The sequence below is a fragment of the Lampetra planeri genome, chromosome 36 (assembly GCF_965212315.1).
Source record: "Lampetra planeri chromosome 36, kcLamPlan1.2.h2, whole genome shotgun sequence".
Taxonomy (NCBI): Eukaryota; Metazoa; Chordata; class Hyperoartia; order Petromyzontiformes; family Petromyzontidae; genus Lampetra; species Lampetra planeri.
Window position 1 is genome coordinate 6471562 of NC_136142.1, and position 14846 is coordinate 6486407.

Here is a 14846-nt window from a genome sequence, read left to right on the forward strand (position 1 = left end):
CGTGCTGCTGTGAAACATCAACCGAACCCGCCGACTCGCCTAAAAGGGCGCTTAGATTCATCGACGCGAGTTCCACGTGGCGCGCCATTGTTGTCTGTGACGTCAGGATCTCACCAACGAGAACAATGCATCTCTCTCTCGCCCTCTTTATCAAGCCGAGCCACATCACGCAGCTCCAATAACCAAGAAACTATCGATTCTGAATAATTTTTTGTAAAATTGATTGGAAGCTCATCAGACAGAAAAGTGCATGTAGGCTGGATACGAACACGAGTAATATAACAATAATACAACGATGCAAAAACGGACTCATAGGTAGGTTGCCACCTGTCTGGGTTTTTACCTGGGTATGGCGTGGGTTTGTATGTATGTTGAATTTCTTTCCCACCCTACGTAGCCAACCATGTGGACAGCCCAGGAATAGGCGTCCGTATTTTTGTGGCGGCAGGGATTCATTTGGTGCCGGTACTGCATTGAACTTGATTGCAGTTTCATTGCAGAGTGCTGATATATAATATACCAGATTCTGGCTGGGAAACATGTCCACGTTTTGGCCTACGTACATATAAGTACGTTCAACTTCTTTCGCACCGTACATCGCCAACAGTGCTAATCGGAGGTGCGGGGGGGTAGGGGAGAAAAGGTGGTGACTGTGCAGCAAGAGGCGCGGTGTGTGTGGCCGCGGGACCGGTCCTCCCATCCCGCCTTGCGCCGCCACGTGACGTCGCGCACGTGGCGTCGCTCACACCGCCGACTCAATAAAGAGAGCCACGGTCGCGTTCGGCGGCGACGTCACAACGCCGCGCGGATGCGAGGACCGAGCCGATGGCCGTCGCGCACCGCTCGACGGCCCGTCTCGAAACCGCCGCTCCTGCGCGTCGCGACCACGATCATCCCTCGGGCCATGCGGCCCGCGGTCACAAAACGACGAAGAGCAGAACGACGATCGCCTCGAGCGTCAACGCCACGGCCAGCGTGACTGTGGCCAATCCGAACTCGTCACCTGGGAGCCCCGTGCGGCCGCCCCCTGGGGCCTTCGCGGCCCCCTGCGGCCACCCCGGCGTCTCGTCCTCCTCCTCTGCCGCCCGCGACCCTCCGCCCACCGCCGCCACGGCCGCCACCACCTCCCACGTTCGCCGGTCCGCGCGGACCCCCCGCGCGTCCCGCCGGCTCCGCGTCGACGATTCTCTGCCGCCGCCGCCGTCGACGTCGTCGCCGCCGCCACCGCCTTCACCGGCGGCGGCACGCCGAACGGGCGCCGGTGCCACCGACGGCTCGCAGGTTGATGCCCGCCGATGCCGCCGCCGTCTCTCCCGCGAGGACCCCACCAACGTCTGCTGCTTCTCCGCGGAGACTTCCTGGAGCGGCAGCAGAGCGGAGGAAGAATGCTGGAAGCCGGAGGATTCCTCCTCCTCGTCGTTGTCGTCGTTGTTGTTGTTGCCGTGCGGCGGAGAGTCTGCTGGTTTCGTCGTGACGAGCCACTGGTCATGCGACGGTGGTGGCGGTGGTGGTGAATTCTCGACCCCGCGATGTTGTTGTTGTTGTTCATGTTGTTTTTGTTGTGGCCCTGTCTGTGCCACGTGGCCCGCGTCCTCGCGCTCCGCGCCCTCGTCTGGACAGAAGATCGACTTGGGGCCGGGAAAGTCTCGGCGGCAGCGACCCCACGCGTGCTCGCTGCAGTGGCTGCAAGACCAACGGCACAAACAAACAACAACGACACTGGTTTGTCATTTATATGCATTCATGAATCGCCCCCCACTTCGCGCAAAAAGGGCACACAAGTGACGTCATCACATCTATCTATTTAAGGAACGAAACGGGAGGATTTCTCCACAAATCTGGCTGCTGCCTGATGAATCTAGTTGTAATTACCGGCGAAACGTCGTACTCAGATGGTAAATGTTGTGGCTTGGCTCTCCAACACACCGGTTAGTGCTGTACTAGTGTAACGGGTGTACGTGACGTAGGAGAAGTTGATGGAGACAACACCTATTTATTACAAATAAATTCAGTACAACAGAGTAACGACTCTAACACTTGAAGAGGTATCGGCCTCTTCACGCAGTCTATTAGAGGAAGTGTTCCCCAGCTAACGCTCCCCGTTAACTCCCTACTTCTCTCTATCCCAGACCTTCCCCAAATGTAGGCTAGCTAACCTGGCCAGGTTCCGACCCTCAGCCACACGAGTCTGGCCCTTACAAGGACATCGGACCTCGCTGCTCTGAGGTCGCCCCACTGGCTTGCCCTGCTCGGCTCTTACAAGCACAGCGAGTCAGGGTAGTTCCAGGTCTAGCTAGCTGTGGCCTTCAGTCTTCACTGGCTCTTCATCTTGATCTGTACCCAACGACTGCCACAAGCTCTCTGTGTGGGATCCCAGCCTCTCCCCCACACAGCCCCCCAGGGTGGTAACCGTTTGCGGACGTGGATGTAGACACCCCAGTGTAACTGCCCGTTTCTCCCCGTTATGTAACACCTCTACACTAGTAACGAATTGGCACGTTCTGTTCACGTGACAAACCTCACTAATTCTCTGGGTCCCACAGTGTGTCTAGTGCAAGTCTCCGACTACGAGTAGTGAGTGTACTAGTGGTGAGTGTAGTGGTGAGTGTAGTAGTAGTGAGTGTAGTAGTGGTGAGTGTACTAGTGGTGAGTGTACTAGTGGTGAGTGTAGTGGTGAGTGTAGTGGTGAGTGTACTAGTAGTGAGTGTAGTAGTGAGTGTAGTGGTGAGTGTACTAGTGAGTGTACTAGTGGTGGGTGTAGTGGTGAGTGTAGTGATGAGTGTACTAGTTGTGAGTGTAGTGGTGAGTGTAGTAGTGGTGAGTGTACTAGTGGTGAGTGTACTAGTGAGTGTACTAGTGGTGAGTGTACTAGTGTCGATTGCCCATTTGTTTGTGATTCTCCCTTGTGATGGGACTTTGTATGATGCACGTTGAGATGTATAAGGGCACGGGGTGTGCGTGTGTGTAATCAGGTCGGCAGCACTGATAAGTGGTCGACAGCTAACACATCAGCCCACCCCCACCAACACAAACAATTCGGTAGGGATGGCTGGGGGGGGTAACCGCCTCCCCCCCTTGTGACGCGCACCTGACGCACACTCCCTGCAGCCACGTGCTGATGGAGCGGAAGTGATAGCGCGCGTCGCCGTACGCCGCCGAGTCGAAGCGGTAGGAGGGGAACTCCTGCACGCGGCCGCGGCGCCAGCGGGCAGCCACCGTCCGCTCGCCGTCGCCCGCCCACACCTCCACGTGCACCACGCCGTGCGGGTGCCGCTTGGCTGCACACGCACAAAGACAAAGATCCCCCGTGTAGCCTCAACAGACTGTTGGGGGCAAGCGCTGTTAGCGAGCACCTATGAAGGCCGGCACGGCGCGCGAGGGGGTGGGTGCGCGAGCAGCCACGTCACGTCCGGCCGCCTTTGTCTCCCCAGTGGCGATGTTTACACACCGCACCCAGGTACTCATTCGAGGCTGAGTCGACCTAGGGGAGGCCCAGGACCGGTTCGGATAATCGTCCGTCACCGGTGTTGGCCTCGAGCGGGAATCGAACTCGGGTGCCGGGTTCGTTTCGCGCTGATCCAGCGAATTTCAACACGCGCGCGCGCACAAAGACAAAGATCCCCCCCCCCCCATGTAGCCTCAGCAGACTGTCCCCCCTAGTCCCGGGTCCGCTAGACCCACCACCCCCGTACCCTTGGGGTTGAAGTAGGTGGCGGTGGTGAAGACGAGGTCCCCGGGCTGCATGTCGGCGGCGCCGCTCACGTCGAGGGGCAGCGTGTCGTACAGGTAGGCCTGGTTCCACGGCCCCACCGAGAAGCCCAGCTCGGCGCGAAGGTCCATCAGCGCCCTCCGCACCAGCCCGCAGCAGTCGAGGAAGAGCGGCGACTCGAACTCGGGACCTGAAGTGGTACGGAGGGGCGCGGGGGCAGCGAGCGGCACTCGAGGAGGGCTTTTCGGCGGGTCGGGACAGTTTAAGTGAGGACAGAGAGACGTGGCAGAAATGGAGATGCCGAGAGACGCGAAACTTCGAGAGGGAAGATCCCAAACACTCCGGGGCAGCGGCTTACGTCGAATGCTTTCGAGCCAAATTGTGCGCGAGAATCTTGGGAGAGCTGTTTCTTTTAGCACGGACGCGTGCGTGAAATTACACTGGCACGATACTGGTAGGAACCTCCTGCTTACACAAGCCCACAGTGGATTATTGCGTCCGTCGTGCAGATGAGGGGCTGGGTGGGGAGGGAGGGGCTAGGTGGGGAGTGGAGGGTGGGGAGGGGAGGGGCTGGGTGGGGAGGGTGGGGCTGGGTGGGGAGGGGCTGGTCACCCCGTGGTGCCCTTATAAAACTCAACGTTTAACCCACTCACGCCGGCTTGTGCCCGCCCTTACAGTCGGGCATATTTGCGGAATACACCACGCCTCCGTTGACCCTGGCCATTGACCGAGCAACCCAACGTTCCTACCAGCTCCCTCCGCAGGAATGTGTTATATATACATACACACATATATACACAGTATGTATAATTCTATATACACACCAATACGTGCAGAATCAGTGAGTGCACGTTTGACTCGAGACCCTTCCCAGCCACGCGGCTCACAACATCTAGCAGGGTGTGGCGCTATAAACTGAAATAGATTATACACTTGCTCCATTAGCGGCTTTTTTGGGTTAGATCGCATACAATATACCCCGGCCAGCACCACGACCGACCGCCTTTGTCTCCCTAGTGGCGATGTTTACATACCGCACCAGGTACCATGTTCGTAGCGGAGCGCGCTCACCGCTACACTACCGCTACACTACCGCTCACACACACATACACAAACACACACAAACATACATATAACAACACAACAACAACCGCCGCCATTCGCCACTAAGTGGCGGTGACGTCACCACGACGCTTGTGCCAGGCCAAGTGCACCTTGAGGCCACGTGACGTGTCGAACGCCCGCTGGCAGGAGGTCACGGGGTAGACCCAGGTGCCACGGGTCGACTGACCGAGATGACAACACACACATAAATTTCGATTTAAAGCTTCCGTGACTGCAGGGATTCTACTTTTTGGTTCTTTCGGTAAAGTCACGTAGAATGGAAATAATAAAATAATAAAAATAAAACTTAATAAAATAATAAAATAATATAATAATATAATAAAATAAATATCGCTTATTTTATTATGCTTTATTTTATTATGTTGTATTTTTATTATTTTATCATTTCCATTCTACGTGACCTTACCGAAAAAACCAAGAAGATGAACACACACACACACATACACACACCAACACACGCACGCGCGTGCGTGCTGGCCTGAGCGGGTACCCACTGCCGGGCGGGTGGTGCCTCTGCGCGTAGGGGGTGCCCGTGTAGGAGCGCACGCGTTGCACGAAGCGCGACCGTAGCCACGATTCGCGCTCGGGGTCCACGCACGATCCCGGGACCCCCTTGGGCATCGGCGCTCCCAGCAGACGCAGCTCTGCCTGCGTGGGGTGAGGGGGAGGTGCAAGGGATGGAGGTGACAATGAGAGGGGGGTGGGGGTGGCAGGGAGACAAGGTCACTGGTCAGCTCCAGGCACCGTTCGTTGTGAGTTCGCAGTTGCACAAACGCCGGAGCCGAATGTTCTCCTTTCGCGCGTTCGTAAGTCGATTTGTTCGTAAGTGAAAGTCTCCTCGTGACGATTCCAAACACGTTGCGCACGGCGTGTACACTAAGCGCGGGGAACGGCTTTAAAAAGTTGTATCGTCTGTCGAAGTAGACGCCACTGGTCCTTCGTGTTCTGCAGATGTAGACGCCACTGGTTCTTCACGTGGCGTCGACATGACATGCGGGCAGGTTTGTTCGCGTCTCTGAAAGTCCGTACGTCGAATGTTCGTAAGTAGAGGTAGGCCCTGTATGCCCAACTTCTTTCGCACCGTACGTCGCAAACCGTCACGGCATCTTGGCGTCCGGACGAGGTTTCCTCCCTTCGCGAATGGCTTTTCAATTCGTAATCTTTCATCTATTTTAAAAATAAAAAAAATGTGATTTGCTCACCTTGCCCCCCCCCCCCCACAATCACCGCCCCCACCACCACCGGCGTGGCTCCATCAGTGGTGCAGGGTGTGGGGGGCCATGCCAGCTTCTCACGGGGGGCGGGGCGGGGGGTGACACCGCCACGCGCGGTGATCACAGAACCCCCTCTACCTCCCTCCATCCCTCCCTCCCTCCACCCCCCCTCCCTCCCTCCAACCCCCCTCCCTCCACCCCCCCTCCCTCCACCCACCCTCTCTCCCTCCACCCCTCCCTCCAACCCCCTCCCTCCATCCCTCCCTCCCTCCACCCCCCCCTCCCTCCCTCTACCCTCCCTCCAACCCTCTCCCTCCACCCCCCCCTCCCTCCACCCACCCTCTCTCCCTCCACCCCTCCCTCCACCCCTTTCTCCACCCCCCTCCCTCCCTCCCTCCCTCCCCCCTCCGTCAAACAAACCGCAACTCGAGATCTCGCGAGATTCATTTATTTATTATCCTGCCCCGCCCCCCAAAGACAAAGATCCCCCGTGTAGCCTTGACAGAGTATTGGGGCAAGTGCTGTTAGCAAGATCCAAAGACAAAGATCCCCCGTGTAGCCTCAACAGACTATTGGGCAAGTGCTGTTGGCAAGGTTCAAAGACAAAGATCCCCCGTATAGCCTCAACAGACTGTTGGGGCAAGTGTGTTAGCGAGTAGCAGCACCCATGAACGTACGACAGACGAAAAGGTGGGGCTGGCCAGCACCACGCCCGGCCGCCTTTGTCTCCCGAGTGACGACGCTTACGCCACACCGCACACCGGGTAGTGATGTTGAGGCCGAGTCGACCTAGGGGAGGTCCATCACCGGCTCAAATATTCGCCCCCCTGTTATTGATCGTGAGCGCGAATCGAACTCGGGTCACCGGGTTCGTAGCGCAGCGCGTCAACCACCACCACCAATCAGAGGTCGCAATCGGGTACCCGATACCTGTACCCGGCCGGGTACGGGTACCCGTTTGCGACCCTGGTGCGGCCGGGTACGGGAACGGGTAGGCCGCGAGTCACTGGTGAGTAACCGTTTGTCACTCATTTCCCAACGTCTTGTCTCTTCTCACAATTCAAGTTCCTAGAATCAACCCACCCGCGCCTGCAACATGGCTTCATCCCAGAGGTCGCAATCGGGTACCCGTACCCTACCCGATACCCGGCCGGGTACGGGTAGCCGTGTATCGGGTAGGGTACGGGTACCCGTTTGCGACCCTGGTGCGGCCGGGTACGGGTAAGGAATAAAACCCGTTTGCGAGCTCTGCCACCAATCCTCCCATCATGATTTTCCTTTCTCTCTCTCTACCCCGATGGGTTCCCTCCACCCGGCAAACAAACGCAGGAGACAACTGCGTTTGTTTGTCGCAGCAGCAGCAGCAGCTGCCGCGGCTGCTGCTACGACGGCTGATTTCGCATGGTGGCGACACTCGCGCGCACGCTCTCGCGGTCCCGGGTAGACTGTGGGGGCAAGTGCTGTTAGCGAGGTCCAAAGACAAATATTCCCCGCATAGCCTGGGCAGACTGTGGGGGCAAGTGCTGTTAGCGAGGTCCAAAGACAAATATTCCCCGCATAGCCTGGGCAGACTGTGGGGGCAAGGGCTGTTAGCGAGGTCCAAAGACAAATATTCCCCGCATAGCCTGGGCAGACTGTGGGGGCAAGTGCTGCTAGCGAGGTCCAAAGACAAATATTCCCCGCATAGCCTGGGCAGACTGTGGGGGCAAGTGCTGTTAGCGAGGTCCAAAGACAAATATTCCCCGCATAGCCTGTGCAGACTGTGGGGGCAAGTGCTGTTAGCGAGGTCCAAAGGACAAAGATCCCCCGTATAGCCTGGGCAGACTGTGGTGGCAAGTGCTGCTAGCGAGGTCCAAAAACAAAGATCCCCCGCATAGCCTGGGCAGACTGTGGGGGCAAGTGCTGTTAGCGAGGTCCAAAGGACAAAGATCCCCCGCATAGCCTGGGCAGACTGTGGGGGCAAGTGCTGTTAGCGAGTAGCACCTATGAAGGCCGGCACGGCGCACGAGGGGGTGGGTGAGCAGCACTTCGCCCGGCCGCCTTCGTCTCCCCAGTGGCGATGTTTACACACCGCACCGGGTACTCATTTAAGGCTGAGTCGACCTAGGGGAGGCCCAGGACCTGTTCAGATAATCGTCACTGGTGTTGGCCATGAGCGGGAATCGAACTGGGGTCGCCGGGTTCATAGCACAGCGCGCTAACCGCTACACCACCGCTCCCCAGACACACAGGGACACGCACCTACCAGGGTGTCAGGTTCAATGCTTGGGGTGGTGTTGTGTCTAAGGGTGTTGGTGTGTTAGGTCTGTTAGGGCCCGTGTCAGGTATCATAGCAACAGTGTGAGGGTGCCTGTAGGTATAATGGTTGGGGTCAGTGTGACTGTAGGTATAATGGTTGGGGCTATGGTCAGTCTGAATGTAGGTACAGTATAATATTTAGTTAGGGTGACTGTAGGTATAACATGTCGTGTGCGAGAGAGAGAGGGAGCGGTGATCGCCACGAGCCACACTCACCAGCGACAGCTCCATATCACCGGCTGACCAGCCGGCATCGCCAGCAGTCGCTACACAACATATTGCCTGTAAGAAAATAATAAATAAATAATGCTTCCATCCGTAGCGGTGACCAGAGGATGGGTGCCACTCAAAGCAAAGAGCAAAACTCTCGCGTCCCTACAGAGACAGACGAGAGACAGAGGACAGATAGACAGACAGAGACACAGAAGAGAGACAGAGGAGAGACAGAGGAGAGACAGAGGAGAGACAGACAGACAGAGACACAGAGGAGAGACAGAGGAGAGACAGAGGAGAGACAGACAGAGACACAGAGGAGAGACAGAGGAGAGACAGACAGAGACACAGAGGAGAGACAGGCAGACAGAGGAGAGAGAGAAGAGGACAGAAGAGAGATGCGACAAGGGGTAAAGGAGCCTTGAGCACCTCCAGGCCCCGACCAACCCGTGACTCTGCCCCCTCCGTCTCGTCACGAACGTCGCCTGTGCCACGACCCCCCTGGAGTGGCTGAGTTTGGTTCTCTCTCTGGCCGATCCTGCCTGCTGCAACCAGTTCACAATCCCGGGCCCACCGCCGAGCGAGACAGAAAATGTTCAAGGGGCCGCACCGACGCTGGCGAAACCCGTAGCCCTCTCGCTTACGAAGGACTTCTGGAGCGAGCCCGTCCCGTGCAAAGTTTGACTTTGTGTGGGAAGGGGGGGGGGGTGCGTGGCACTATTAAGCTCTGCACAGATGGATTCAAGAAATCGCACACTAACGTGCTGCCACGTACTGGCCACCGGCAGCTCGCCGTCCGTGCGTAGAAAACGCGGCGCGTTCCCGGAGCAGCTTGCGATCCAAGCTCACATCTCCGCGTCATTGCATGTACGCACCGAACTTCTTTCGCACCGTACGTAGCCAACCCGCGGGCGGGGGGGGGACAACAAACTACACACGAAAAAAATCAGTTCTTAAGAAATTAGTTTGTCAATCCAAATGACTTAAGAGTGCACAGCGCCCAGTGGCTTCCTAGTATCGGAGACGGAAGAGCGTTCCAGACGGCCGCAGAAGCGCGCCCGAAAGCGCTGCGACGACGCGGACGAACGTGGTCTTTGCTCGACGTTTGTGCCGATTTTGGCTGCCAAAAACTCGCAAGCGGAAGGGGCCGTGGTGTGTTTTTTTTAAAAAATAAACAATATAAAAACGTCCGCGCGAGTTGTGAATATGTAAAAAAGAAATCCCTCCGACGTGAGGTCCACAGAGCGTTGAGTGAATGTCGTGTCTGTGTGTGTCTCTTTGAGACCAAGTCGGCTTTCGCGACCAATATCATCCATGACACAGGCTTTTAGTTCTGGTGAGATCACGTGTCGCTATGTTGGGAGCGGTGGTGTCGTGGTTAGCGCGCTGCGCTACGAAACCCAACGACCCGAGTTCGATAACCCGCTCACGGCCAACACCCAGTGACGATTATCTGAACCGGTCCTGGGCCTCTTCTAGATCGACTCAGCCTCAAATGAGGACCCGGTGCGGTGTGTCAACATCGCCACTGGGGGAGACGAAGGCGATCGGGCGTGGTGCTGGCCACCCACCAACCACGTGTACCGTGCCGGCCTTCATAGGTGCTCGCTAACAGCACTTGCCCCTACAGTCTGTTAAGGCTACACGGGGGATCTTTGTCTTGTTTGTGTGCGTGGGCAAAATGTTCACCTCCTCGGCGACGCAGCCGTCGATCGCAGCGGGGGGGAGGGGGGGGGGGCTTGGGGGAAGTGGGCCGAGGGTGGCGATTACCTCCCACACAGAGACAGGGTAAGCCACGTTGCCAGGTATGCAAAGTACAAAGATAAAGATCCCTCCCCGTATAGCCTAGGGGGCAAGTGCTGTTAGCGAGGGCATCCCATCGTCAACACAGCTCGTCTATGATCGCATAAACTAAACTAACTCAACGTTCTATCTCACCAGACAAGGCCCCACTGAGGTACTGTATGTATGAAGCTCGGTTTCTTTTTCAGAAGCGACCTGGCCACAAGTGATAGCTCAGCGAAAGTGGCTTATCGTCGTGTGGACATTTATAGCAGCAGCAGCCAAATGCTCGAAACGCGTGGTGATGTTGATTCTAAAATGTGGAAGGGAAACACCGGGAGATGACCCGGGGAAAAATCCACGGGGAGAGAGAGAAGAAAAGAGAGAGAGAGAGGGAGCAGAGAGAGAGGGAAGGGGTAAGAAGGAGGAGAGCAGAGCGTGACATTTTTCATTTAAAAAAGGGGGGGGGGGGGGTCTTGAAGTAAAGCATTGAAAAAAACTAAAACAACTAAATGATGAACGAAGCTAAGTGCCGACTACACCGAGCATCTTCTTGTTTCCTGTGATCGTAAAAAAGAGAGAGAGGGGGAGGGAGAGAGGGAGTTAAAAAATATATCAAAATATTACATCGAGAACAGGGGGGGCATAGAGTAGGGAGAGAGGGGGTAGAGAGAGGGGGTAGAGAGAGGGGGTAGAGAGAGAGGGTAGAGAGAGGGGGTAGAGAGAGGGGATAGAGAGAGGGGGTAGAGAGAGGGGGTAGAGAGAGGGGGTAGAGAGAGGGGGTAGAGAGAGGGGGTAGAGAGAGGGGGTAGAGAGAGGGGGTAGAGAGAGAGGGAAGGGGTAAGAAGAAGGGGTAGAGCTTGAAATCTTTCGTGAAATCTTTCATTTAAATAGGGGGGGGGGGCACATAAAGCAAAGCATTGAACAAAAAAACCGAAATGATGAACGAAGCAAAGTGCCGACTACACCGAGCATCTTCTTGTTTCCACTAATCGTAAAAAGAGAGAGAGACGCAAACTCCAAATAAACAGCAGCAGCAGGCGTCAGAGTCGGGATGAAACCCACGTCCTACTGTGCACCACTCATCATTACACACAAAGCGCTCGCCACAAATAAACCACAAAGCCTCGCTCATCTCGTCAAGGAGCGTAAACCATCGGGCCAGCTCCGGTCATCCTCACAACAGCAGCAGCAGTAGCAGCAGCATCAGCGGCGGCTTTTGGCTTGGAACATCCAACAAAGACGGCGGCCATCGCATCGCGGGGCGCTTTCGGATGCGCTTCTGTGGGCCGTCTGGAATGCATCTTCCCATATTCGGAAGCCACTGGAGCTTTTAACTGATCTTCTTGGTTCTTTCGGTAAAGTCACGTAGAATGGAAATAATAAAATAATGAAAATATAACATCATAAAATAATTCTCACAACGTTTCGGCCACAACGCAAGCAGCCGTCCTCAGGTGGAGAACAGGTCTGTCTCCTCGACAGACCTGTTCTCCACATGAGGACGACGTTTCGGCCACAACGCAAGTGGCCGTCCTCAGGTGGCTGCTTGCGTTGTGGCCGAAACGTCGTGAGAATTATTTAATGATGTTATATTTTCATTATTTTATTATTTCCATTCTACGTGACTTTTATTTAATTATGTTTTATTTTCATTATTTTATTATTTCCATTCCACGTGACTTTACCGAAAGAACCAAGAAGATGAATCCCTGCAGTCACGAAAGCTTTAAATCGAAACTTTTAAATGATCTCGATTTAAAAACGGATTTCTCCATAACAGCTGCTTTTTGTGCTTCTTGTGTCTTGTCCCCCCTGCCCCGCACCTCCGATTGGCACGGATTTGGTGCGAAAGAAGTTGAACATACAGTAGTGCAATACATGAACACAAGAACCGGTTTCGACGTGAGGCGTCTCGTCGACACAGTCAGGGCTCTGCTCTGCTCAACGTTTAACGAAGTCAAAAGGGGTGATCACCCTCCCTTCCCTGTTACGAATAAACCTCAGCTGGTTTCAGCCGAGCCAAGGCACACACTCGCTCGTTCGCGCACGAACTATGACAGCACGCGCGCACGCACAGGTGAAAGCACGCCGGTGACGTGCGGTGAGGTCAATGGCTGGGGAGGCACTCGCTCGTGTCAGAGCCAGATTCACACACGGAGGGGGGCGTGGCCTCACTGAGGGGGCGTGTCCTCACTGAAGGGGGCGTGTTAGACACGTCCCCCTCAGTGAGGCAGATGTGATAGCTGCCTCCCCTGGTGCTTTTTCATTGCAGTTTCATGACGAGACCAGCGAGCCTCAATATCTTTATACACATACGTGAAATAAGTTACTTGGAGTATGGAAGGCGAGGACATGAAATTAAGGGGTCTACAAAACATTACGTTGGTGACATACTGGGACAGTAACAGGCACGCGCTTATTGCCCGCGCTCCATCCAGTTACTGAGGGGTTGCGCAATCAGGGGAGGCTGAGCGCGTCGCTGCCTCACCTCTCGTCTCTTCCTGTATTTGCAGCGGAACTCCGCAAATTTGGCGATTTTGAACAAAATTGATTGGACTCGTACAGAAATGACATTTACAACACAGATCAGTGGAAAAATCTTAATATTCATTTAATTTGATTATTCTTTTTTTTACTTTTCGCAACAGCTATTTTCATTGGAGCATTACAGGTGAAGCTCTGCCTCCCCCTGCCTCCCCTGAGCGCACGTCCCTGAACTACGCGGCATGTGGAGGGCCCTTGTCGGCACTCGGAAGCCAAGCGGGGTTCTGATGAGAAACTGGGTTCCGAGCCCTGAATGCGCGTGCACCTGGGGGCTTGCCACGTGTTGTAGGTGCGGGCTTGCCACGTGTTGTAGGTGCGGGCTTGCCACGTGTTGTAGGTGGGGGCTTGCCACGTGTTGTAGGTGGGGGCTTGCCACGTGTTGTAGGTGGGGGCTTGCCACGTGTTGTAGGTGGGGGCTTGCCACGTGTTGTAGGTGGGGGCTTGCCACGTGTTGTAGGTGGGGGCTTGCCACGTGTTGTAGGTGCGGGCTTGCCACGTGTTGTAGGTGGGGGCTTGCCACGTGTTGTAGGTGCGGGCTTGCCACGTGTTGTAGGTGGGGGCTTGCCACGTGTTGTAGGTGGGGGCTTGCCACGTGTTGTAGGTGCGGGCTTGCCACATGTTGTAGGTGGGGGCTTGCCACGTGGTGTAGGTGCGGGCTTGCCACGTGTTGTAGGTGCGGGCTTGCCACGTGTTGTAAGTGCGAGCTTGCCACGTGGTGTAGGTGCGGGCTTGCCACGTGTTGTAGGTGGGGGCTTGCCACGTGTTGTAGGTGCGGGCTTGCCACGTGTTGTAGGTGGGGGCTTGCAACGTGTTGTAGGTGGGGGCTTGCCACGTGTTGTAGGTGCGGGCTTGCCACGTGTTGTAGGTGCGGGCTTGCCACGTGTTGTAGGTGCGGGCTTGCCACGTGTTGTAGGTGCGGGCTTGCCACGTGTTGTAGGTGGGGGCTTGCCACGTGTTGTAGGTGGGGGCTTGCCACGTGTTGTAGGTGCGGGCTTGCCACATGTTGTAGGTGGGGGCTTGCCACGTGGTGTAGGTGCGGGCTTGCCACGTGTTGTAGGTGCGGGCTTGCCACGTGTTGTAGGTGCGAGCTTGCCACGTGGTGTAGGTGCGGGCTTGCCACGTGTTGTAGGTGCGGGCTTGCCACGTGTTGTAGGTGCGGGCTTGCCACGTGTTGTAGGTGGGGGCTTGCCACGTGTTGTAGGTGCGGGCTTGCCACGTGTTGTAGGTGCGGGCTTGCCACGTGGTGTAGGTGCGGGCTTGCCACGTATTGTAGGTGCGGGCTTGCCACGTGTTGTAGGTGCGGGCTTGCCACGTGTTGTAGGTGCGGGCTTGCCACGTGTTGTAGGTGCGGGCTTGCCCACGTGTTGTAGGTGCGGGCTTGCCACGTGTTGTAGGTGGGGGCTTGTCACGTGTTGTAGGTGCGGGCTTGCCACGTGTTGTAGGTGCGGGCTTGCCACGTGTTGTAGGTGGGGGCTTGCCACGTGTTGTAGGTGCGGGCTTGCCACGTGTTGTAGGTGCGGGCTTGCCAGTGTTGTAGGTGCGGGCTTGCCACGTGTTGTAGGTGCGGGCTTGCCACGTGTTGTAGGTGCGGGCTTGCCACGTGTTGTAGGTGCGGGCTTGCCACGTGTTGTAGGTGCGGGCTTGCCACGTGTTGTAGGTGGGGGCTTGCCACGTGTTGTAGGTGGGGGCTTGCCACGTGGTGTAGGTACGGGCCCGGGGAAAGTGGTGGGCAGGAGATGTCAGTTGCCGAGTGTAACCCCCCCCCCCCAACGGCTGGTGCGATGTCTACACACATATCGTCGTTTACACACCGCACCAAGTTACTCGTCTGAGGCCGATTCGGTCTAGGAGAGGCCCAGGACCGGTTCGGATATTTCGTCACCGATGTTGGCCGTGAGCGGGAATCGAACTCGGGTCGCCGGGTTCGTAGCGCAGCGTAGCGCTACCCGCTACACTAC

At 56.3% G+C, this 14846-nt stretch overlaps 1 protein-coding gene across 1 annotated transcript in view; it reads right to left on the bottom strand.

Moving 5' to 3' along the window:
- Window positions 1-9334, bottom strand: part of TTLL10 (tubulin tyrosine ligase like 10) — a 29368-nt gene extending 20034 nt beyond the window's left edge. The window contains exons 1-5 of the mRNA XM_078611268.1: window positions 8563-9334; window positions 5325-5482; window positions 3693-3899; window positions 3089-3278; window positions 922-1683 (exon numbers count right to left, since the gene is read on the bottom strand). Coding sequence (XP_078467394.1) covers window positions 922-1683; window positions 3089-3278; window positions 3693-3899; window positions 5325-5482; window positions 8563-8600 — 1355 coding nt within the window. The 5' untranslated portion in view covers window positions 8601-9334. The remainder of the gene's footprint in view (window positions 1-921; window positions 1684-3088; window positions 3279-3692; window positions 3900-5324; window positions 5483-8562) is intronic.
- Window positions 9335-14846: the final 5512 nt, after the last annotated feature.